The sequence below is a fragment of the Sitophilus oryzae genome, unplaced genomic scaffold, assembly GCF_002938485.1.
Source record: "Sitophilus oryzae breed Bouriz unplaced genomic scaffold, Soryzae_2.0 scaffold_1058_pilon_pilon, whole genome shotgun sequence".
Lineage (NCBI taxonomy): Eukaryota > Metazoa > Arthropoda > Insecta > Coleoptera > Curculionidae > Sitophilus > Sitophilus oryzae.
This window is the reverse complement of record NW_022145680.1, coordinates 1814318-1841267: the sequence shown is the minus strand read 5'-3', so window position 1 is coordinate 1841267 and position 26950 is coordinate 1814318. Positions and strand designations below refer to the sequence as shown.

The following is a 26950-nucleotide window of genomic DNA, read 5'->3' as shown; positions in this document are numbered from 1 at the left end:
TATTCATAAAAAAGTAGTACAAAACTTCACATCAGTGACAATTATTGTCACAAGAATATACAGGATGCTACAAATTCGAGGTACGAGCATTGGTATCTTGGAAACCGTAATAGATACGAAGATGGTTAAATTTGGGCAAAGTTGCGCCTAGGGCTGTTCACCAAGATGCCATCAAAAAAGTTTTAAAAATTCCAAGGATTGCTGAGTTTTTTGGAAAAAACGGATTTTTTTGAAAACTAATTTTATTTTTTCTTGTCGTTACTTTTTAGAAAATCAAAAAACTAATTGCACATTCTCAGAGCTACTTTATTAGGGCTATCTAATAGTATTTTTAGATTTTCATATTGGCTGATAATTTGTAAGATACAGAGGCCAACTTAATTTTTTTAAATACGGATCTGCATTTTTTATTTCAGATTTTGAAAGAACTCAGTCTCCTGAGTACGATGATATGCCACACTTTATAGTTTTTTTGTTTTGGGTACCTTAACAGCAAAAAAACTATTTAATTATTATTTTAAAAAAATCAAGTCCGACTCTGTTTTTTAAATTATTTAATCTAATTGTATTCATCGTAACAATATTGATCAGTCAGTCAATTAGTCAATCAATAATTAACATTGAATAAGGAAAATTGAGCCAATTGAAAGATTCAAATAAATAATATCCAGATTAGCAATTTAAAGATATTATTTTTAACTTTTCTTATTGTGAATTTGAAATTCTCAGTGTACGATCTAATAATTTGCATAAATTAATCGTAGTTATTATGAATAAATTAACTTCTACAAACTAGTTTCTAATGCTCTACATAGTCTACATGTTCGAAAGGGTTACCACCCTCCCTATTGAACAAATTTATTTTTCGTTCAATTTTATTTATAGCTTTTGAATAGATCTTCTTCTTATACTTTCGAATGCATTTTGTACTCTTTATTGTAACTGCCGAGATGTATTGATTTCACTTTTTTGTAAAACTTGAACCTGTCGAATTAGTTGACGTCATCAGACGGTCCAGGAACCTCGCTGGCCATTATATTGCTCTACCATTTCCAATCCATCTTCCGGAGAAATATTTGATTGTTTATGTTACATTTTACTTATATTATTTTTTACTATTTTATTGCATTTGATTTTCCGTATTCAACCCATGTCACTGTTAAGTTTGAAAGATTATCAATATTGTAACAATGAATATATTAAATATTAAAAAAACAGAGCCGGACTTGAAATTAGTTTAAATAAATTGTGTCCAAATTTCCAAAACAAAAAAATTATTAAGTGTGGCACACCGTTGTACTCAGGAGAGCGAAATCTGAAATAAAAAATGCAGGTACGTATTTAAAAAAATTAAGTTAGCCTCTGTATCTCACAAATTATCGGCTGATTTGAAAATAGCCTCAGATAGCCCTAATAAAGTGGCTATGAGAATGTTCAATTAGTTTCTTGATTTTCTAAAAATAACGACACGAAAAAATAAAATTGATTTTCAAAAATATCCGTTTTTTCCAAAAAACTCAGCAATTCTTGAAATTTTTAAAACTTTTTTGATGGCATCTTGGTAAACACCCCAAAGGGCGCAACTTTTGCCCCAATTTAACCATGTTCGTATCTATTACGGTTACCGAGTTACCAATGCTCGTGCCTCGAATTTGTAACACCCTGTATAATATATTTTAAATGAAAGACTCTCATGAGAACTATTCTTAATTTCAAGTATATACAGGGTATCCTAACATTCCGTGGACATCAAACTACTACGTATTTCTGGAATATTATTTGGGGAGGAAGTGAGAGGAATGAACAAGACTCTTCAGTTCTTCACTCTCTCTCTCTTCACTGAAGAGATTTTTGGAATCAAAATAAGTTAGTTGGGCACAATTTACCTCTGTACAAAAGTGTCGTTTGTCCGCTAGAAGGCATCAAACTTTAAAAAAATAAACACATTTTTTCCAGATACTTTAAGAACCGTTATTCCGATTTGAATGAAATTTTGGATGTCTTAAAACATAGACACTTTCTTTCATGTATCCCTAAGTGCTTTCACATTTGTCTCTCTGTGATTTTGTGAGTGCTCGGCTCTAGTATATATGCTCAGCAGTTTTAGGTTTTAGTTTAGTTCACACTTGATAATCAGTGATACAACTTCTGATCGAAACGTGGTGTAAGCAAAAATAAATAACGACAGTGGAAGTCCGAAATCCTTTGTTTTAATACTGATTCATTGTCTACCACATTCAAAGCAATATTTCTTTCTATTATCTCTTTTTAGTTATTTATTCAATAATGATAGTGTAATTTTAACGTAAAATAAATAAATTATAACTATCAAATTGATATTTGATTGGATACTATACCGGGTGCGTCTCAAAAGTGGTTCATCCCTTGTTTTGTTTTTTCAGATAAAAAAAACGAGATTTGGTATGTTATTATATGACATAAATTAGGATTGATTGACGTATTCAATTCTTCTCGGCCACTTCTTGTTTCACCGGAAATATCCACAACTTTTGATTTTTAAATGGCACCTTCAGTATTTTTTTACTTTATTCGATAGAAAATGACACTCTGAATAGAATGACATATCATATCTCAACTTTTGACATTTTCGCTTAGAAAAAAATCGTATTTTAAATTTCAATCTAGAGTACCATAGTTGTTGTGTGTTAATAGTTGTTGTGCTGTGTTAAAAACACTAATTTTTAATCAAAGAGCCTTGGAAAAATAAATTTGATCGTCTGACGTTTTTAGTGTCTTATCGTGGCCGGTTAGAAGTTTCTCAAATCATATTTTTAATCATAACTTAATTTTTTCAATTGGAATTTATAGGTGGCTGGTTTATAATTTGGTACCACACGCTTAGTATTTTGAGTCAAATTGACGTTATGAATCGCATGTTTTTCAATTTCTAGTAAACCATATTCGAAAATGTCAATATTGACGTATGATATGTCATTCTATTCAGAGTGTCATTTTCTATTGAATAAAGTAACAAAATACCGAAGGTGCCATTTAAAAATCAAAAGGTTTGGTTTGGCAATCAAACAATTGAATACGTCATCAGTCCTAATTTATGTCATATACCAACATGTAGAATGAGTATGAGGGGGGGGGGGTTCATCACTGCAACCTTAAAGATCTATTGTGCTCCCCTTCCTTGAGTCATCACACGGTCTATAACTCATCATACCCCTGTTGTAGAGGGGACAGGGTATTTCCCATCCTCCTCTGACAACATTTTTTCCTCCGAGGGTACATACCCTTCCACGGTTGGAGTTTGGCCCTCCGTGCCGCCCTTCACAGTCGGGGAGCTTGCCTCCGGCTGAGGAACCCGTGAGGTGGAGGCTGGAGGATCTGTCTCCATTTTCTCCACCTCTTTAACTTGGTCTCTCCTTAGACCTGATACCGGTGTTGTCCCATATCTATAATAGAGGATATGTCCCTCTTTCTCTATTGCTTCCTTGGATTTGAGGGCAATTCCTATTGTGAGGACCTGACCATGACCCTCCTCCCTCGAGTTGATGACTCGCCAACTCGATGTCCTTACATTGAAGTTCTGACCCTGGATAAGGCTCAGCAGGTAGGTGGTGTCTTTCCCCTTGCTCTTCGGCAGAAAGACCCTATATATAAAAGGCATAGATCCCTAAAGGGGTTTAGGGATGTTTCTCCCTTCACTGCAACCAGTTCCGGCCCTTGCCAATTTTTAAGCTTAGGTGCGATTTCCACCAACCAATTTGCCGATTCTTGAGATACATAATCTATGAGGATCATGCCCACCCGAAAGTGTATACCCGCAAAACGCAGCTGACCCACATTTAGTAGATCGTTGTGTTGCGATCCGATTGCCACTACTTCGTCCAGTATAACCTCTTCTAGAGACGTTTGCTGGTCGGTGGTCAGAGCAAGCTCTGGGAAATCCTTTGACAGCACCGCCATTTTCACTTGTCCAGCAATAGCGGCAAAGCTGGTGATACGTCCCTGCTTGCCTCCCGGTGTTGGTCGGCTTTCCATCCTGGCTTTTTTCTCTCCCTGCCGAAGAAGAGGTGAGGGGTTCTCGCTCCCTCTCTTGCCCTTTGATGGAGATGAGTCAGGTTGTTTCTTGGTTTCTTTACTTATGCTTTGCTTCCTCTGGAGCAAGTTCTTCGTGGAGCAGTCGGAGGTATCTCCGTGCTTCTGGTCCACTAGGACCTACTCTCAGAGGATCGTCTAGCCCGCCTGGTTGACCCAGTTCGAAGCCACTTGTGGAGGATGATCCCAAGCAAGTGTCAGCCGTCCCTTTTGTAGTTTCCTTTGGATTTGGTCCCTTGGAACTTTCATTTGTAATGATCTCAGTGTCGCTAGGGATAGTCGGTCCACTTCGACAGAGCTCCGCATGTAGAAGTAAAGGGTAAATACAATGGGGTAACCCTGATGCCCCAAGGTTAAGCCCTTTGACCTGGTCCCGCCATCGTAGGATTTATATTTTTGGTGAGGTTGTCTCCTCTTGGACCAGACGGTTAAGCCAAGATGACCCCCCCCCACACCCTCTACTCGCGAGACATGACCACAGTCAGTAGAGGGTGCCTGGTATGACGGACAGGGGTAGCCCCGTCCGGCATCGTTATATGTCTTGGTGCAATTCCCTGGCCACGACACTACAGCCAGGGACAAGACGGAGTGAGATGCTTGTTAGACCAAGCCAAGCGCTAGGGGGGATTCCCCCCAGCACCTGACCAGGAGATTCCCCACCAACGACAAGGTCTCGCATCTCCTAGGGGAAGCATATACCAACATACCAAATCTCGTTTTTTTATTTGAAAAAAAGTTATAGGGGTGAGCCACTTTTGAGACGCATCCTGTATACTATGAAATTTAATGTTACAGCCCAACAGATACTGCTGTAAATAAAGAATCAAGAGGTGTGGAACATGTTACACAAGAAAATATTTCAGTAGAAAATATAAATGGATTATCACCAGATAATAAGTTAGAACTGTAAGTGTATTTTTGTAAATATTTGTATTTTGATTAATTACCGATTGAATATGGTATGCTTTACAATTCCAAATAAAGAGAAGTGGTTGTTAAAGTCTCGTCCATAATTGTTTAAGCCTCGTCCTCGTCTTTCGCTTACCTCTTTGAAAGCCTAACGTTTTTATGTCGAAGTTCCAGAATTCGGGCCCTGGAGCGTACGTGATCGTTTTCCACCGTGTTATACAGGGTGGCGCACCTCATTCGCCTCGGTAGATGTTACGAAAATGGAAAGATGTAGTTACAAAATATTTTATGGATATATGTGGGAAGGCAATATGCATAATTTAAAATTGTTTTGCAATCTACATCAAGTTATATTTTTTCTAATGAAACATCCGGTATTTTATGTCATATTTGGATCCTTGCAATCAAATTTTTCAGTAAAGTTTATTTCTTTGGCTTAAAAGTCAGCACAAAAATTAATTGTTCTGAAAAGCAATGTACAGGGTGTTTAAAATATTTTTTTATTATAGCATGCATATTTAAATATCTTTAAATATCTCAAAAACCAAAGGTTGTAAACATATTTAACACTTATAACAGATGCCTTATTTTGCGTCCAAGGATCTAAATATGACATAAAATAGCGGATGTTCCATAACAAAAAATATAACTTTGGTGTGGATCTTAGTTCTGACATACCCTGTACATTTCAAAATAATTTTAAATTATGAACATTGCCTTCCCACATATGCCCATAAAATATTTTGTTTCTACATCTTTCCGTTTTCGTATAATCAACCGAGGTGAATGAGGTGCGCCACCCTGTATATGTAACAGTTGTCAGTGAATTATAATTCAGGTTTGCTTATATGCGAGGTTATATGTTTGAAAAAACCCTGTTTTACAGAGTTACCAGACTGTAATATTTAAGAGTTGTTCTATTAGGGCAAAGCAATTGAAGGAATCGCAGAAAGAAGTCTATAGATGTTCCACATGTAGTTTCCAAACGCCATATAAGTGCAGTCTTTATAACCACAAGAAAGTTCACTTGTTTGCTTGTGCGCACTGTGGCAACAACTGTAGGTCAAGTGCCAGCTTAGAAGTCCACCTTGCGATCAATCATATTGATTCCAGGTAAATTTATTTTTGTTTAAGAATTATAGGTACATAGATCATATTAGTGATGTGTAGGTATTTGCGTAACGCGATTTTGGAGCAGTATTTTTTTGTAAAGTCGCGTCGTGTCGCGCTCCTCAACGAATCACGAACCTATTACTGAAGAACGACGATCACAATAACGTCGAAATTATTAATTATTTATAATTTGCAAATAAATTATTTATAATCGCTCTTAGAGTTGTCTCGAACCGCAGTAACCGCATAGCGATGTGTTTCGCTCCAGCCGAACCGTCGCGCTCATAGGATCGCGATTTCGTCAGTCGCGAATAGTAGTAACCAGTAACTATATAGCGACACGCGACCTGTTTTGCTCCAGCCCTCGCGCTCCTAAAGTCGCGATTTCGTCTGCCGCGGACAGATGTAACTGGTAACAACCGCGACGCGACGCGGTTCGTTCCAGTTGTCGCGCGACTGGTGGAGCGCTCCTAGAGTCGAGTTTTCGTCTATCGCGCTTTGGTCGGTCATTATTGCTATCGTTACAGTCTTTACGTTACTTTCGAGATTGCGATTTTCGGTAGGACTACGTACTAGGCATTTTTGATTGATAATAAATATACCGCGCGCGTCTCAAATGTTGCTCACCCTTATAACTTTCTGGCTCACCCCTATAACATTTGTTTTCTGTCACTTCCTGTTTCGCCGGAAATGACTACAACTTTTGATTTTTAAATGTCGCCCCGGTATTTTTTTACTTTATTCGATAGAAAATTACATTCTGAATAGAATGACGTATCATATGTCAACTTTTGACATTTTTGTTTAAAACAAAATTGAATTTTAAATTTCAATCTAGAGTACCATGGCTGTGTTAAAAACACTAATTTTTAATCAAGGAGCCTTGGAAAAATAGATTTGATCGTCTAATGTTATTCGTGTCTTGTCCTGGCTGGTTGAAAGATGCCCAAATCATATTTTTAATCACATCTCAATTTTTTCAAATGGAACGAGGGTGGCCCATTAGCATATTTGGAAAAAGCATTTTTTTACGAATAATTTGATACCACACACTTGGTATTTCGAGTCAAATTATCGTTATGAACCGCATGGTATCATTTCAAATAAACCATATGCGAAAATGTCAAAGTTGACATATGATATGTCATTCTATTCAGAGTATCATTTTCTATCGAATAAAGCAACAAAAAACCGAGGGTACCATTTAAAAATCAAAAGTTGTAGTCATTTCCGGCGAAACAGGAAGTGACAGAAAACAATTGAATACGTCAATCAATCCTAATTTATGTCATATATTAACATACCAAATCTCAATTTTTTATCTGAAAAAATAAAAAAGTTACAGGGGGAGCCACTTTTGAGACGCACCCGGTATATTAAGTGCATTAGATAGTTGTAACTAAATATTTTTACAAAAATAAGAAAAATTACCAAGTGTGTGGTACCAAATTACTCGTAAAAAAATGCTTTTTCCAAATTTGCTAATGAGCCACCCTCGTTCCATTTGAAAAAAATGAGATGCGATTAAAAATACGATTTGGGTATATTTTAACCGGCCAGGGCAAGACACTAAAAACATTAGACGATCAACAATTTTTTCTTTACCCATGGTACCGATTTTAGGCAAATTTGAACATTTTTGCGCACCGCAAACTAAACATTTTCTAATAAATTTCAAAATATCTGATCTCATATTTGGCCAATAATACGTTTCTTGTACTCGATACAAAGTTTTACGGAAACCAAAATGTGCACTAGTTGGAGGTATATCGATACTTAAAAGCACAAATGTGCTATGTCCACATTACACAAAATTAAGATTTTTGCACCATTAGAATTCTTGCCAAAAGCAGAGTCTATGGCACAACAGTTCTAAGTCCTTTTTATAAATAGGACGTGTGTAAATATGGTAAAACTAAAAAGGCTATGTCCCTGCAATTCGGTTTATCTGGTGCGCATAAGTACTATGTCCGGCACTGTATGAACTCGCGAGCTCAAACGTGCTATGTCCAGGCATAAGCCTGTTGATTTTTGATTGACGAAGTGTTTAGAATGAATGAGACTTATTTATTAAATTAATTCATTTTTAACGATACTAATTGCTTGATTTTGACGATAATAAGTGATCACTAGTGACGCGTTAAAAATAGTGTTGTCTGTGGTTCCCAGCAAAAAAAATCGGTAAAGTTGCATTATTATTACTGTTAGAAGTGTGTTTATTTTTATGTTTTTTTTAGATATGAGTCGTAACCCAGAAGACTGGCTAAGGTGGTATAATGAGTTGGAAAATACGGAGAATGATTATTTGCCGACAGGAAATAATAATAATATTATCTATGACTGTGAAATTGGCGAGGATGGAACAGTAACCAGTATAGCGCTTGCTCAGTCCAATAATGAAGATGGTTATTGTAAGTAACTGCAATCTCCCTTTTGGAAGAATAACGATCTAATTATAACTGTTATTCTGATAGGTAACATAAATACACCATCTACTTCAGCAACAGCACCAAATATTGATATAGGGGAATTGGAAACCTTTGACGCTGACCTCGCTGGTAACAGCAAAGCCAAAGATTATTATCCTGCTCATGATAGTGACTCAAGCGAATCAGATCACACAGGCTCAGAACACCTAAAGAGTGCCGTAATTGTTCCTGCAATTTTATCACAAGCTGATCCTGGTCTTTCTGAAGATAAATCAGCAAGACATCAGCGAAACCGGAAAGGACCATCTGCTTCAGTAACAACACAAAATATTGATGCAAGGGACTTGGAAAACTTTGACGCTGACCTCGTTGATAACAGCAAAGACAAAGATTATTATCCTCCTACTGATAGCGACTCAAGCGAATCAGATTACACAGGCTTAGAACACCCAAGCAATGTCAATATAGCCCCCCCAATGTTATCACAAGCTGATCATGGTTCTTCTGAAAACCATCACACAGCCTCAGAACACCCAAACAGTGTCGTAATTAATCCCGCAATTTCATCACAAGCTGATCTTAGTGCTTCTGAAAACCAACCGGCAAGACGTCAGCGGAAACGGAGAGGATTTGCTGAACCAAACCTTTGGAAGAAAAATGATCGAAAATTAAAACAAGCAGCTGGGCAATCGTATGTTGATAGGAAGGGCATTGTGCGACCAAGAAAACAATTGAAAATCATACATTGTTGGTGCCGATTCTCCTGCAAAAACATTACTATTACACAGCAAGAAGCCTTACTCGAGGAATATTGGAGTTATGCTGATATTGCCAGACAAAAGGATCACATTTGTTCATTGGTTAAAGAAATGCCAGTAGTCAGAAAGAGAAAAAGGAAGGAAGATTCAGAGGTGGACAAGAAAGTCAGCAGAGCATATTTTTTACCAGATGGAAAAGGAGAAGTGGTTCGTGTTTGCCTCCCATTTTTTTGTACCACTTTTGCAATTTCTAAAAAAATCGTCAATGATGCATTATTTTTTAAAAGTGTAAATGGGTCCTATCTTGGAAAAGATAAAAGGAAAGGAAAACCAGCCCACAATGCAACGTCAAAAGCAAAAGTGCAGGCTGTACGTCGTTTTCTTGCCGATTTCCCTAAAGTACCTTCCCATTACTGTAGACAACGGAGTTCGCGCCTATACCTGGCTCCTGATCTTACTATAAGTAAATTATATCAACTGTACACTGAAAGAGAGGGTCCTGCATCAGTTAAAGAGCCTGTTTTTCGCAGAATTTTCAATGAGTTTGAGCCACCGCTTGCGATATTTCAACCAAAAAAAGACCAGTGCTCCATATGTAACGAAGCAGAACGTAAGAAAACAACTGAGACCGACCAGACCTATAAACAACATAGGCAGAGAAAGGAGAACATCGCATTAATGAAGACCAAAGATAAGAAAGATGCCGAGAATTCCGAAACAATGATTTACGCTACTTTTGATTTACAGGCTGTGCTAACACTGCCGTTTGCTGGCGATGCTCAAATTTATTTTTCTAGAAAACTTTCCCTTATGAACTTCACAATTTATGATTCGATGCAGAATGGCGTGTGTTTCCTATGGGACGAAACCGGAGGAAAAAAAGGAAGTTCAGAAATTGGTACGTGTCTATTGAAGTATATTCAAAACCTTCCTAGGGAAGTTAAGCACGTTGTGCTTTATGCGGATACATGCGGTGGCCAAAACCGCAATATAAATGTATTTGCTGCTTTGATTTATGCAGTAAATACCCTTGGTACTTTAAATATAATTGACTTAAAGTTCATGGAAAACGGCCATAGCTACCTCGAAGCCGACAGTATCCATGCAACTATTGAAAAAAACAGAAAACACAAGAAATTGTATTTGCCAAGAGATTACAAACTCTTAATTGAAATGAGTAGAAAAAAGCCATTTCCTTACGTGGTACACGAAAATCGATTTGATGATGTCTACAATCTTCAAGATTTGAGCTCTAAACTTATCAGCAACAGAAAAAAAACCACAATGGGAAAGGATGTCAAGTGGCTTCAAATTAAGTGGTTCAGATTTTTGCGAGACGCGAAAACAGTTGGCTTCAAATACGATGTTACAGCAAATGAATTTGAACACATCAGCTTCAATAGCACGGACATTCAATGGAATTCAGTTGGATTAACCAAAAAATATACAAACGAGCTTCCATTATCTTTGACCAAAAAACGAGACCTATTAAATCTCATCCGAAAGGGTATAATTCCTCAAGATTACTATTCTTTCTTTAATAATTTACCCTCAGCTCGAGGAGTCAGAGACCAAGCAGTATGGAATCTCGATAACCAAGAAGAAAACGCCGATGACACCTCTTTGGTCAGTAATAATGACTAAGGCATAGTTTCTTTCTTAACAGTGGTAACTTTTTGTATTTACATAAACTGTATATTTTTTTGCACTTAGGTGTATTTTGTATGATTTTTGTTTTATTCTTGATGATTATAGCATCAACAAAAATATGTTTTGTTCCAAATAAATTTAAAACGATTTTCTACTGTATTTTTATTTCAAAAATAGTATTACTAATTAAATTTGTAAATAACTAGTAAAGATGTGTGTCCACTTTAAGTATTAAATCATTTCTGCACATACGTTCTATGTCCAACAATTTTGTAAAAAAAAACATCTTTTTAGTTTACGTTATTCTATGTACTCCCAGCTTTTATAAAATTACGCCTAACATATTAGAGTACAACTAGTGATCCAAAAACAAATGAATATCGTCTTGGTGTTGTAGTTATGCAAGATACAAAATTTCTTTTGAGATTCACCACAAATTGGAAAAGTTGGACTTAGTACATTTGCGCTTTTAAGTATCGATATGTCATTATATGTATACATAGTGTCATTTTCTATCGAATAAAGTAAAAAAATACCGAGGATGCTATTTAAAAATCAAAAGTTGTAGTAATTTCCGGTGAAACAGGAAGTGGCCGAAAATAATTGAATACGCCAATGGAGAATGTTTGAAAAAATCCGTTTTATAGAGTTACAAGACTGTAATTTTTAAAAATTGTTCTGCTAGGGCAAATGAATTGAAGGAAACGCAGAATGAGGTCTATAGATGTGCCACATGTAGCTACCAAACGCCATATAAGTGCGGTCTTAACACCCACAAGAAAGTTCACTTGGCATCTGAAGAACGGCAATTGTTTGCTTGTCTCCACTGTGACAACAAATATAGGACAAAACAAAGCTTAGAGTACCACTTTGAATTTAATCATACTGATTCCAGGTAAATTTGTAATCGCAAAACATTTTCCGATGCACGCCATCAATCATATCGACATTGATAGTACGTTGATATTAGCATATTTAGAAAAAAAATTATAGTTTTGATATGTTGAGATTATATGTACTAAAAGGAGACTTTAAAATCAAAAGAGTTCCTAACTGTAAATTGTGAGCTTCACCCCCAACACGCACTGCGGTGGTTTTTCTCGTTTTTTAAAACCATTAGTCGCACAGAAAATTTTATTCTTGTCAAAAATATTCCTTATAAATTTGCTACAAAAAAGGTTCTTATACTTATTTTGTTTTTTTGAATAAATTTCGAGCAGCAAGCGATTGAAGTTAGAGGTAGTTTTCAGCGTAGATGATTTTTGACCTGACCTTATCAAATTATTTAATGTCAATGAATAAAACATTTTAAGATGTTAAGATAATGTTCAATTGTTGCAAAGGTAACAAAATTAGTATATTTTTTGAGTAATTTAAGTGATATTTTGTTGTAAAATTTGCCATCTTTAATTTTCAACAGATATAAAAATTTATTTGCGATTGCAATTTATTGGCGATTGCTGAAGCATTCGAGTCGTGACATTGTTTTTGATAGCAATACCTTATTGGTCGAACAGAAAAACAAATTCCTAAGCAATATTAAAAATAAAAAACGACTAATTTCGCAGCTTGCAATACACCTAAACAGCGAGAATAATAGCACATCATTTGCAATAGATGATGCTGATGTTCAAATTATTTGTACTGCCATCAAAATATCAGAAAAATGAACAAATTCTAGTCGATGGACAAGATGTCGATCTTGTTGTTTTATTAGCAGCACTTTCTCCCGATGAAAAATACATTCTTTTTCTGAAAGAAGCCATAGGTAATGTGAAACAACGAATGTATAGTTCGAGAGACTTGCAATCATCCAGTATTATACGTAATTTAAAAAATCAATTTTATTTATTCACGCTATTAGCGGGTGTGATACAACATCAGGATTTTTTGGAAAAGGAAAACAACAACACCGACAAATATTTAATAAAGGAAAAGACCTTGATAGTATCGTCGATATTTTTAACAACGCAAAGTCAACACCTGAAGAAATTGAAAACGCTGGAGAGACGTTTATACTGAAACTATACAAATTTCAGTCATCTGAAGGGAGCCTTAGTGAGCAAAGATACGCTTGTTTCAATCATAAAATAATAAACTAGAAAGAAGCGTCAACTCTGTGTTAAATCGTGGAAACACGATACGCCACCGAAAGCCTTCGTTGTCGTCTGGAGAACTAACTTTCCAATTGACAGGTTGACATGATAAGGACATGATGGCTTAATTTTCATTTCCGTTTCCGGTTATTCAATGGCGGGCCCTCTTTCAGTTCAAATGTATTTTGTATTTTTACTTTTCATAAATAAAACCAAAAAATAATTTATTCACATATATTTATTTGAAATATGGAACAACGTGACTAAATAAATATAAAAATATAGAGGATTGTATTGTTTCAATACCAATTAGTTAATTATATGCACTTTTAACGTAAATTAGTTAAGGTATAAGCATGACTTACAGTAATTTGTAAATAAACACACGCATTCGCAAACTTCAAGGACAGAAAACGGTCACAGGAACATGAAAACGGGAGCCTTATACAAAAACCTGAAAACAGAAAAACAATTTTTTATACTAAAATTAACAATGTAAAAATATCAATAGGTATAAAATATAAATATACTGTTTAAAAAAAGCGTCCATTATTCCCAAAGAACCTGGCTTATAAATCAAAAAGATGCAAAAAGAGACTTTTAGTCAGATAACATAATCAGATTATCAGTCCGATTTATTGCATTATTGACAATAAATCGCACATATTGGAGATAACTAATGTTAGCTATAGTTAAAAATGATCTTACCTTGCTGTAAATTGTTTCCATTTTCAAAAAAATCGCCGATCAAAGAGATTATAACACCATTTTCTTGCATCTAAAAAATGTAAAAACAGTGTTTATTTACTACTTATTTTTCATATACATGGGACTACCGACATACCTACTACTGCAGAAACGTCATTTTCTCCAGGATTCTTCATGTAATATATATTTTATATACTTTATTACCTTTATATTTATAAATTTCAGCCGAAATATTAAATTGAACTTCCAAAACGAAACTAAACGGATGAATTAAAATGGCGTCGAATATTTTCGAATTTGTTCTAGAACAAATCTGAAGTTGTCTCTGAAACTGAAATCTGTCAATTCTAAACTGTGAAGTTAGATAATAGTTAGACAAAAACAATGCTGTCCTTGTCTAGGCGGCCATACTTGTCGTGAGGAGAATGACAGGAATGACACTAATGACTGTTTCCAATTTTCCTATTTCACTGTCACCCCCCTGGTTTCAATAAGTTAGTTGGTCAAGCAAACAGCACGGTACTTTTATCAAAATTGCCTCCCACATCTGCTGCAGCTAGGCAACATTCCCGGAGAACATATCTTTAAGTACAAATATGGCAAGAACAACCTATAAAAACCGACCAGTGGGACTGGAAGAAAATCAACAACACCCTGTCACCTTTATATACAACAGAATCGCCCGATTGAGTAAAAAAAAAGATTGTGTAAAAAGATGCAGTTGCATTAAAGCCGGCATGAAATTTACAACTATGTGCGGAACCTGTCGTGGGCAAAGTTGTTCGAATACTGAGCACATTCTAGAAACGAAAAGTTTAGTGGAATAGGCAATGTTTTTGTTTACATTATACAGTATTATATCTGTTGCGTGTTGCGTGTATATTTAGCACGTTAAAATACCTTGGGAGACTATAATTTGAAAGGCGACCTGTATTTTTTGTACTCTGTACTCTGTACTTTTCAGTACATTTTTCAAACGGTTATTGCTCGAAATGCATTGGATAAATATAAATAATGAATAGAGCCTTTTTTGTAGCAAATTTTATAGGGAATATTTTCGGTAAGTATAAATTTTTTTTGTGGGAGCAACAGGTTCTGAGAAAAAAAGCGAAAAACCATCGAAGGGCGTATTAGGGGTGGTTTTTTGGGGTGAAGCTCACACTTTAAAGTTAAGAACTTTTTGATTTTGAAAAGTCTTCTTTTGGTGCGTCTAATCACAACATATCAAAACTTTATAGTTTTTTCTTCTATTCGGCTATTTTAAGTCTAATATAAATGACACAAGTCTATAAACCTGACTAAATGAAATTTTGGCGAAAATGTTTAAATTTGTTGTATAATTTAAGATACCGAGCAGCTCTTCATTTGACTTTTTAGACCAAATGATTGTAACAAATATTTTATTTAGATTAAAGCTGCAAAAATTAGTTTAAGCCGAATTTTATTATCGCTATGTTGGCCACATTGCGCCGTTTTCAGCGAGGTTGTCGTTTATTATTTGACAATTATCCTAATCTCAGTCATTATTTTGTATAATATCGTGTTGTTGCTGAATCTTTGTGAGTAATTATTTTTTTTGCCTATTTTCATAGTCTTTTTAAAAAAAATGTACTTTTAAGCACAAACAGTTCTTTTAAGAACTAAATTTTCGAGTTTTTGTATTGCATTTCTTGAAATTGTGTTGAAAATATGCCGAAGCATTTAAAGAGTCGAAGCAAAGAGCTTGTAGCTTCCCTGATAAACTATTTTCAACGAGAACGTGACAATAAAGATCCTTTATTACCCTTGACTGCAGCCAGAGAAGTAAGTTTGATTGATAAGCACATTACACCACTTTCAAAGTTATTTCTACGTTAGTTTTATTTAAATTCTGTGATTATTAGTTTGTGCATTAATAGCACCCTCTTACTTGTTATTAAAACTTATGGCGTTGGAAGATGTACATCAATAAACAAATCACCCATAATAAAGCTTAGAATAATCTTCATAATGGACTAGTTTTAGCCAATATGTAATAAATAAAATAAGTTATAAAACAAATAAATCTATTAATGAAAGCTCTTGACTAAAATATTGGTTAATAAATTAAAAATAAAACATATAAAACTCTTTAAAAATTGATATGATAAATATATTGTTTGTCAACTTTAAATTAAGATTCATCTCATAAATGTATGATAATCTGGCAGCGCTGGCGCCATTGCTTGTCACTCAAAGTTGATCATGTGTATCGGAAATTGTTTTGCGATTACCATATATACAGGGTGAGTCTTAAATAAGTGCAAATATTTTCCGGGGTGGTATATTTCGATCCCAGGAACACGTCTATGAGGTTTTTTTCGCTAAAAAAAGATGTTGAAAATCGTGCATTTTCTTTTAAATTTCCCTGTATATTTTTCGAAAACTTTTTAGAACTGCCTGTTAATCGCAAATTTTCCCACGGTATAATCCTTAATCTCAGATATTAACATAGTTACGGCTATACTCTATGGTTACGGCAATAAAAGGGATGCAAATACAGAAAAAATCCGGTGGCTCTCAAAATTTTTTCAAAAAAAAATATTTTTTTTTAAATTTTCAAACTTAAATAACTCGGTTCTTTTGGACGTATCTGAAAAATGGTAAAGAGAAAATATGTTTCTTTTATCGAGATTTTCCAGCCCTGAAAATATTTGCACTTATATAAGACTCACCCTGTATAAGTCAAATATTAGAAGAATCCGATTTTATTGAGTTACAAGACTGTGTAATATTTAAAAATTATTTGATTAGGGTGAAGAAATTAACCGTATCGCAGGACAAGGTCTATAGATGTTCTAAATGTAGCTTCCGAACGGCATATAAGGCAAGTCTTAACAAGCACAAGAAAATTCACTTGGCACCCGAAAAACGGAAGTTGTTTGCTTGTGCGCACTGCGACAAGAAATATAAGTCAAGACAGGGCTTAAATGATCACCTAGGATATAATCATATTAGTTCCAGGTAAATTTATTGTTGTTTATAAATATATTTATTCCTTTTATGGAGTGTAGAGATGGGAAATATCTCTTATGTGACTTTATTTGAAAAATTGATCACAAAAATGGGAAGAATCAGGGTTCACCAAACGACCACAGTGGCGCTAATGACGCAGAAATCTAAAAAATCAAAAGTAACCATAGATTAGAGAATAAAAGTAACATAACCAAACATTACCCAAAAAAGCTTTGTTTTTATTTTTTAGAATATAAAACAATTATTTTTATACAGGGTCGTCCGAACTGTATTCCGGAAACTTTAGCAGCATATTCTGCAGATAAAAATAATTAAAAAAGTGTAGAAGTTTCATTTTTATTTCTATTTTTTTCAAATAATTTCTGAAGTAACGTCAATATTTGGATGAAAATTGGTTTCTGGGAGTTTTTTGACATAAAAAATTTGATTTTGATGTCAATATGACTCCTACTTGTAGAGAACGTCACCTACATATTTTTTCACTGGTTTGAAGAGTAATAACTTTTCATCCGTACCTGTATAAAACTACTGAGTGAAAAAATATACATTTCCGTGATTCTTTACGTAAAAAATGGCTCTTAGTAAAAATCGCTACGAGCAACCGTTCTGAAGATATTTAGAATGGAAATAATCAATACATGTCATTATTGACAAAAACATGTTGAGTAGATAGTTATTTGACTGAAATGATAAATTTGGGAGCTTTTTATTTGTTTTAAATTAATCATATGATAAAACAATTTCTGTTGTACTTTTGGGACAAAAACATTTCAAATGTATGATTTCAGTTTAATAACTATTTAGTCAACATGTTTAATTTATGTCAATGATGACAGCTATTAGAATTAGCAATGCAATAATAATTATGGCATGTTAATAATTAAAGGGGGTTGCATTTAAAAAAAGTAAATTTTGACGTGCCACGACTTTATAACCGACCCTGTATACTAAAATTTATTACTCGCTAAAAGACATATTTAAAAACCCTATAACTTTTATATTAAACTTTTTGCGGTACTTCTTATATTTTACCTAATAATCGACCGTTCCCATACATATCAGCGACCCTGTATATCCATGCATTAGAGGCAGAATCGACAACATGGCCCCCCCATGTTTAACAGTTTTATTTACGAACGTTTCATTTGACCTATTTAAATTTGGGTTCACCAAAAAAATAAAAAGTCCACTTTGGGGGTCTGGCAATTTTATTAATAAATAATATCTGGCACATCCCAAGTGGAGGAAAATCAGTCTGGCTGAAAATTTGAAGATGCAAAAATTTTACAGATTTTTGAAATCCATAACCCTTATTTGCCCATGCTTGAAATTTAACGTATCATTTGCAGTGGCGGCTCGTGACTCGTGCGACTGGGTAGGCGACTTTTAGTTGCGTCTATTTGCCCCCCCCCCCCAAGATTCTTTTTAATAATACCCTCCCAGTTTGTAAATATATGTTATCTCTGGGTTAAAAACATAGCTCAAAAATATTTAGGACAAAACTAAAGAAAAAATAACAGCATTCAACGTAATGACATAATGTACTAAGTATAGTTTTTATTAATCTATTTTATCTATTACTATGGAGTCACTATGGAGTACATCATAGAATTTTATTTTTATTTATTTACGCAAACTTAAAAATTGGTAGTATTGAGAGAAATAATAATTATGTTTTATATATTAAATTGATGAGTCGGGCTCTCAATAAAGAGACGTTATTTATTATTATATCAGTAAAATCATCAGATTATTGAAGAGCTGTGAAAAGATCTTTTTAGATTGAAAGTAAGGCAAGTGGCGATAAACGTTTATTTTTCATGGAATCTCTACTATAAATTTTGAATGCATTTCAAACATGAAAAATCTCTCAACCCAAGTACTTGTAAATGGTGTAGTAACAAACAATTTGAAAGAAAGAAATATATTTCCAGGATTATTCTCCTTAAATTATTTTATGCTCGAAATTATCATATCTATTATTAATACCTACAATTTATTCATTAATTAATAATGAAATTAAAAGTTTTAAATGCTACGTATAATGAATCATATGAAATATCCACTTAACGAAATGTGATATATCTCCTTATGAAATATCCGGAATATCCCCTTAGTATCTAAACCTACCGAGCCTCCACGACTTCATGCGAAGGTGACCGGAGATTTCGCCTAAGCCCCGCCTTAATATGATACAACTCCGACTTACGTCGGCTCGCTACCGCACGATGAATTAGACAGAGATGGAAGACTGCCGTACGTCGTGCATCGACTCTGATAGTAGGCGATGTAGAAATGGCCGAACAAAGGCACTCCAACGGTCAAAATTATTTTGTTTTCTAACGCAGCGGCACAGTCAGCGGTCAGCGTACGCCAGCGGTAGTGAATATGTTTGAATATGTTAATATACAACACCACAAATATTAAAATAATATTGATTATTAAAACACACTTCCGTGTATTAACAGTATTTTTATGTATTGGCAACATTAATAGTAAATAATGTAATGCAATAAATCGCTTAAATTCTCCAAAATCTTAGGGTAGGCGCCGCCTACCCTGACGAGCCGCCACTGATCATTTGATACGATCATAAACTATAATCAAAAGCAAGTCTGGCTGATTTACGAAACTTGCAAATGCATCTGGCAGCCATCTTAAAATTTACAAAATTTTTGCTCTTATTTTCCCAGATTTGATTTTTATTTACGACTTATTAATAATTAAGATACGTCAGTGTGGCTTACGTGTTTCAGTAGCGTATCTGGTAATTGTGTTAGTAAATAACTATTATATTTATCTATTTTTATTACATATATATTTTCAACAATTTTAATAACCAATAACATTTATTGACAACATAAAACAAAACCAACATATTAGTTTGCTCTACACTTTGAATAAGAAGACTAAGGAAGGAGCATAATGCTATCCATGTATTCACGCATGGTGGGCGGAAAAAGCACTCTAGGGAGGGGATCCTTGACAGTTCTGTTTGACGATTCATTTGACACATTTGAATTTGATTTGAAATTTTGTGGATTTGTCAGTCTTTACGGAGCTTATTTTATGTTATTTATTATTTATTCTACTACTGATACTTGTATAAAGGTAGTAAATCTAGATGGAAATTGTGGCAGAACTTAAATTAACAGTGACACTATCGCGATTTATCGAAAAAGACTCTAAAATAGTTGCTTGTGTAGCGTGCGGTAGATCTCGGCAAAAATTGAGTGAAATAATGGAACAACTTTTCGCTAAAAAGTGACTATATAATATACATACGTGTAGTACACCGATCATTTATGAAATTCACTTAAATTAACTAAATTATATATCTTTCTTGCATTTTAGCTTTTATTTATTACATGTCAAAGATTAGATGTCAAAGAATTTAGATACGTTAATTTGACTTACCTGCTTCAGTAGCGTATCGGATGTTTGTGTTAATAAATACTTATTATAACTTATCTATTTTTATTAGAATTATATATTTTTATAACAATTTTAATAACTACCAACATTTATTCACACCGTTAAATAAAACAACAAATTATTGAGTCTACCCCACGTCTACCCTACATCATAGTTTTACATTTTTTAAATAAAATTAGAACGACACTGATAAACCGGAATTTAAGTCGGCCATATTTGAGGCCTATCGCGGTGTACCTAAGATTTTTGATATGCTCCTTCCTTAGTCTTCTTATTCAAAGGCTCTACATTATCTTTTTTACAGGTTTTAAGTAAATTGGCACTGATAAACCGGAATTTAAGTCAGCCATATTGATTTTCCATCGCACCTTACTTTAAGTTTTTTAATAATAATATGCTATTTCCGTATTTTTTATGCAAGGGTTCGGACATATATTTCTTCATTTTATTTTTTTATATTATTTATTGTTCCAGAAATGCTGATTGTATATCTGCAACTGATCAAGTGATATTAGATTCTTTAAAAATAGAAATTGATGATCACGCTCCGCTCTTGGCAGTATCATTTAAGTATGTTTTTCTTTAAAATGAATTTTTGTTAATATACGGGGTGGTCCGAACTGTATTCCGGAAACTTCGGCAGCATATTTTGCATATAAAAATATGTAAGAAACTTTGTATAAATATAAATGTCCTAAAATGAATAGTTTCCGAGATACATGGTGTAGAAGTTTCAATTTTATTTCGATTTTTCCCAAATAATTTCAGAAGTAACGTCAATATTTGGATGAAAATTGGTGTCTGGGAGTTTTTTGACATGGGAAATTTGATTTTGATGTCAATATGACTCCCATTTGCACGGGACGCCACCTACATGTGTTTTAACTGTTTTGAAGAATAGTAACTTTTCATCCGTACCTGTATAAAACTGCTGAGTGAAAAAGTGAAAAGAATACATTTCCATGAGTTTTTGCGTAAAAAAAAATTTTGGTAAAAATCGCTACGAGCAATCGTTCTCAAGATATTTAGAATGGAAATAGTCAATACATGTCATTATTGACAAAAAATAAACATGTTGAGTAGTTAGTTATTTGACTGAAATGAGAAAAGAATGAGAAAAAAAAAGAAACTTTATTTTTCTAAATTAATCATAAATTTTTCTCCGAAAAAATGATGATAAAAGAGCTTCTGTTGAACTTATGGCACAAAAACATTTCAAATTTATGATTTCAGTCTAATAGCTATTTAGTCAACATGTTTAATTTATGTCATTGATAACAGGTATTGATAATTTCGATTCCAAATATCTTGAAAACCATTACTCGTTGCGATTTTTACCAAGAGACTTTTCTCACCTAAAAAATGTCGCAAATGTATATTTTCTCAGTAGTTTTATACAGGTACGAACGAAGAGTTGTTATCCTTCAAACCAGTTAAAAAATAGGTAGGTGGCGCCCTTTACAAGTAGGATTTATATTGACATCAAAATCAAATTTCTCATCTCCGAAACTAAGCATTTTAGGACATAAGTTTATACGAACTTTTTTACTTATATATGAATACAGTTCGGACCACCCTGCAATAATAATAATTCAATCTATTAATTCCAGAAATGCTGAATGTCTGTCTGGCACTAATGAAGTAAAATCAGAAGGTATTTTAAAAACAGAACCGGATGATGTCGCTTTGATTCTGAGTAAAGAGATGCACAATGACTTTAAGTATGTTTTTTTAAATGTATTTTTACTAATGGATAAATATTGTCTTTCAAATGCTGTCATATTATTTCCAGAGGTGCTGATTGTATACCTCTAACTCCACAAATGGAATTAGATTCTTCAAAAATTGAAATTGTTGATCACATTCTGCTTTTGGATGACTTCAAGTATGTTTTTAGTGTATTTTTACTAATATAATGATAATAATATAATTATTAATTCCAGAAACGCTCAATGTCTATCTGGGACTAGTGAAGTAAAATCAGAAGAATTCATAAAAATAGAACTTGATGATGTCGCTTCAACTATGAATAAAGATATGCACAATGACTTTAAGTATGTTTTTATTTAAATGTGTTTTTACTAATCGATATATTTTATATTGTCTTTCAAATACTTTCTTAATATTTCCAGAAATGCTGAATATCTGTTTGGGACTAAGGAAGTAAAATCAGAAGATTTTTTAAAAATAGAATCTGATGATGAAGACATGCACTATGACTATAAGTATGTTTTTTTTATTGTATATGCAGGGTGTCAAAAAATAGTTCATATAACTTTGATGGGTGATTCTACAGATATAAATAAAACAAAAAGTTCCTATGAATATATGCCCTAAAATGCTTCTCGAAAAAGTTACAGCTCTCGAAAGCTTAAATAAAAATAATATAATTTTGTTTATTTTTAATAACATTGGTAAACTGTTTTTCCTGAAATTTGGTACTCTTTTAGAAATTTTAATGCCAAAGCGAATGGCGATTGTGAAAAATTTCGCAACAGCCCTGAAAGGGTACTTTCCATTAGGGTAAAGACATATACATATCAAATATATACAGATTATCGCCTATCCTTGCAATGTGTTGGAGTTGAAGCCGAGTTAGAGACAACTAGATAACAGGTCCATGTATATTTCGCATAAGTTCGTCTGCTAGGCAGACACTGGCGCAACAGCGCAACTCCAAAATTCCGAATATCGATTAACCCTTACTCTGAGGATTAGCCAATTGTCGAACGGGGGCGCAAACGAAAGCCGTACGAAGTTGGGCGGAGCCGTACGAATGAACAGCCGGTGCTAGCGTCTAGTCTCGTATTAGTCTAGTTATCCGATCGATAATTCAAAATCCAGGCTTGCGCACTAAGCTTGAGCAGAGCTAACTGAGCGACTTATGGAAATTCCATATATATATTAACTAAAGAATATCGACTCCAAACTGCATTCTATGAAGCCAAGCCGGTGAAATGGTTATATAAATCTTCTGAAGGAATTTGCAAGGAAGTCGCTCAGTTAGCTGTGCTCAAGCGTAGTGCGCAAGCCTGGATTTTGAATTATCGATCAAAAACGGATAACCAGACCACTTAGATGCTAGACTCTAGCACCAGCTGTTCATTCGTACGGCTCCGTCCAACTTCGTACAGCTTTCGTTTGCGTTCCCGTTCGACAATTGGCTAATCCTCAGAGTAAGGGCTAATCGATATTCGGAATTTAGGAGTTGCGCTGTTGCGCCAGTATTTACCTAACAAACGAACTTATGTGAAATATACATGGACCGGTTATCTAGTTGTCTCTAACTCGGCTTCAACTCCAACACATTGCAGGGATAGGCGATAATCTGTATATATTTGATATGTATATGGGAAATTCCTTCACAAGATTTATAAACCCGTTTCACCGGCTTGGCTTCACAGAATGCAGTTTGGAGTCAATTTCACAAATTATATAAAAAGCTAGAATTTTTTTACGTAAAAAAGGTGCTCTTCATTTAGTTCGTAAAGGTGAACAGTTTTCAAGATATTTGCGTTTAAAGATAACGATGCATCGATTTTAGTATTGGTGAAATGATAAAATGTAAAGAAATTTTAAATAAATTAAACTCCTAATTTCGCTAATGCTAAAACGGATGCATCGGAACCTTTAAACGCAAATATCTTGAAAACCGTTAACCGTTTCGAACTATACGAAGAGCACCTTTTTGACATAAAAAAGTCCTAGCTTTAATTTTCATTTATTGAAATTACTGTATCTATAAGGATAAAAGAAGTACCACCTCTCTACCCTAATGGGTACCCTTTCCAATTTTTTGTTATAGTTATGTCTTATATTTTTTATATTTTATTTTTTAAATTGTATGTAAGAGTAAATAATTTCAAGAAAATCGGTTTACCAGTGTTCCTTATAAATAAACAAAATATATTATTTTTATTTAACATTTCGAGGGCCGTAACTTCTTCGGGAAGCATTTTAGAGCATATGTTCATAGGAACTTTGTGTTTTATTTTTATCTGTAGAACCACCCACCAAAGTTAGATAGACTATTTTTTGATACCCCGTATAAATGTATTTTTACTAATGGATACATAGTGCTTTAAATATTTTTTATTGTTTCTAGAAATACCGAAAATTTTTCAGTAACCAAGGAAGTGAAATTAGAAGATTTGATAAAAATGGAACATGACTATGTTTCTTGATGACCATAAGCCTTTTTAGTTGAAGAAGTAATAAAAATATAATCTAATGATGTCACTCCAACTATGAATAAAGACATGCACAATGACTTTAAGTATGTTTTTATTTAAATGTATTTTTACTAATAAGTACGTACTATTGTTTTTTAAATACTTTCTTATTATTTCCAGAAATGCTGAATGTCTGTTTGGGACTAATGAAGTAAAATCAGAAGATTTTTTAAAAAAATAACCTGATGATGAAGACATGCACGATGACTATAAATATAAATATGTTATTTACTCTATATATAAATGTATTTTTACTAATGAATACATAATGCTTTAAATATTGTTTTCAGAAATACCGAAAATTTATCGGTAACCAAGAAAGTGAATTTAGAATGAATGAGAGGAGGGTTAATCACCGCGACCTTAAAGATCAGTTGTCCCTCTTTCTTAAGTTATAATAATAAAAAAAGTCCTTATATCCAAATCAATAAAACAATTAAATTCTGTATAATAATAGAGGTTGACAACAGATGTTCCTCCGAGGAGTGGACATAGTAACTCCATGTCCTTCACAGTCGAGGAACGTGTCTCCGGTTGAGGTACCCATGCGGTGGAGGCTGGAGGATCGCCATTTTCGCCACCTCTTTAACTTGGTCTCTTCTTAGACCTGATACCGGTGTTGTCCCGAATCTATAATAGAGTATTTATCTCTCGTTCTCTATTGCCTCCTTAGATTTGAGGTTAATTCCTATTGCGAAGACCTGATCATAGCCTTCCTCCCTCGAGTTGATGACTTGCCAACTCGAGGTCCTTACACTGGAATTCTGAGCCTGGATAATGCTCAGCAGGTAGGTGATGGGTTTCCATTTGCTCCTCGGCAGAAATACCGTTATGGTACTCTTTAGGGATGTTTTCTCCCTTCACTACAACCAGTCCTTCCAATCCTGAAGCTTAGGTGCCGTTTCCACCAACCAATCCGCCGATTCTTGAAATTGTACAATCTATGAGAAACATACCCACCCGAAAGTATATCCCCGCAAATCGCAGCTCACATTTCGTCGATCGTTGTGTTGCAATCCGCTCGCTACTATATACTTCGTCCAATATTATCACCTCTTCTAGAGCCGTTTGCTGGGTGGCGGTCAGTGCAGCCTCTGGGTAATCCTTTGGCAGCACCGCCATTTTCATTTGTCGAGCAATAGCGGCAAAGCTGGTACGTCCCTGCTTGTATCTCAGTGTTGAACGGCTTTCCATCCTTGCTTTTTTCTCTCCTTGTTGGGGCTTAGGTGAGAAGTTCTCGCTCCCTCTCTTGCCCTTTGTGCTTGTGTTTTGAATATATGAGATAAACGCACCACAAATTGCAAATAAAATGTTGTCAAACCCATAGATAAATGAACTGTCATTTCTGTAAAAATCTGTAATAGGAGCCTGTAAAAATCAATAATCTGCTGACAAGCTCTTAATGCGCAGATCATCCCTATGATTCTGGCTTTCAGGCTGGTATCGAAATTACCGTCCTGGAATCGATTCACTAACAATTACAACTCTTCTTGTAACGGAAAAGTTATCATTCACAAAACGATTCTCTCGTGGTTAGAACGCATTTTCTCCACTGCGCATAAGCGTTACCGCACCGAGTGCGGTTCTCTGCTGTGTTGGAATGTAACTATTATCTTAAAAATTAAAAAAATACCCTTATTTGTGTAATTATCATTTGTAAACTTTTACACGAATTTTACACGACAACACGAATTTTGTATTTTTTGTAGGCGATAAATTATTAAACTATCCAAACATGGAAAATATAATGTATTACAGTATATTTTTGATAGTACGAGACTTTCACACAGTTTTTTCTTCATATTAAAAGATAATAGACTCTTTGCACAATATAACAGCTTCAAACTTAAATAACATTGTTTAGTTAAGTGGGTGACATGCTCAGTAAATTTTAAGTTTCCATCAATATAAAGTCCTAAACTTTGAACACAGGTCATAATTTCGATTCTTTCTTTCTTTACATAAAACTCCATTTTAGACCTTAAAAAATGTTTAATCCTCCTAGAACCAAATAGTATCACTTTAGACTTATCCGGATTAAGACGCAAACAGTGACTTGATGCAAACTTTTCTATACTTTTAAGATCACTATTAATGATTTTCGTGGCACATATGTATTCAGTTTGTGGAAAGTGATAGTAAAGTTGGGTGTCATCTGCAAAGAATGTAGCTTTGCAGTCAGTAATAACGGAACTTAAATCGAAATTATAGATTAAAAACAGTAATGGTCCCAAAACGGATCCTTGTGGAACACCTGACAACAAGTCGTCAGTGAATGTGAGTAATACTCACATTCACTGACGACTTGTTATTTATTATAACTTTTTGTGTGCGATTAGTTAAATAGTTCCTAATAAATAAATAAATATATAAATAAAATTGGAATTGATTTATTGGTCGAAGCTGCAACAATTTTTTTTTGTAAGTCTATGTACCCATCAGTTGTCCAAACATTTTTTGATTTGCCTAGCAACAAACATGGCCAACAAAATAAGCGCTGTTTAAAATAACTACCGCAAAGCTAGGAATGAACCAAATACCACGAACTCTGAAATGAA

At 34.2% G+C, this 26950-nt stretch overlaps 2 protein-coding genes across 9 annotated transcripts in view; both read left to right on the top strand.

The window, feature by feature from the left end:
* The window catches only part of LOC115876068 (zinc finger protein ZFAT-like), a 35507-nt gene extending 10711 nt beyond the window's left edge, over positions 1-24796 (top strand). For 3 of the 7 annotated variants that reach the window (XM_030891754.1, XM_030891780.1, XM_030891796.1), the window contains exons 4-14: positions 4864-4974; positions 5902-6090; positions 11613-11822; positions 16504-16713; positions 20635-20730; positions 21771-21881; positions 21953-22045; positions 22104-22214; positions 22293-22385; positions 24266-24436; positions 24513-24796. In XM_030891754.1, coding sequence (XP_030747614.1) covers positions 4864-4974; positions 5902-6090; positions 11613-11822; positions 16504-16713; positions 20635-20730; positions 21771-21881; positions 21953-22045; positions 22104-22214; positions 22293-22385; positions 24266-24344 — 1303 coding nt within the window. In that variant the 3' untranslated portion in view covers positions 24345-24436; positions 24513-24796. The remainder of the gene's footprint in view (positions 1-4863; positions 4975-5901; positions 6091-11612; positions 11823-16503; positions 16714-20634; positions 20731-21770; positions 21882-21952; positions 22046-22103; positions 22215-22292; positions 22386-24265; positions 24437-24512) is intronic. The other 4 variants (XM_030891771.1, XM_030891762.1, XM_030891788.1 and 1 more) reach the window with 4 other exon arrangements.
* On the top strand, positions 7863-11067 carry LOC115876055. 2 transcript variants are annotated; one of them, XM_030891743.1, is made up of 3 exons: positions 7863-8271; positions 8328-8501; positions 8565-11067. In XM_030891743.1, the coding sequence occupies exons 2-3, from the start codon at positions 8330-8332 to the stop codon at positions 10919-10921; spliced, it is 2529 nt and encodes an 842-aa protein (XP_030747603.1). In that variant the 5' UTR covers positions 7863-8271; positions 8328-8329; the 3' UTR covers positions 10922-11067. The 2 variants fall into 2 exon arrangements, with proteins under 2 accessions (XP_030747603.1, XP_030747594.1); XM_030891734.1 differs by having other exon boundaries at positions 7863-8501.
* Positions 24797-26950: the final 2154 nt, after the last annotated feature.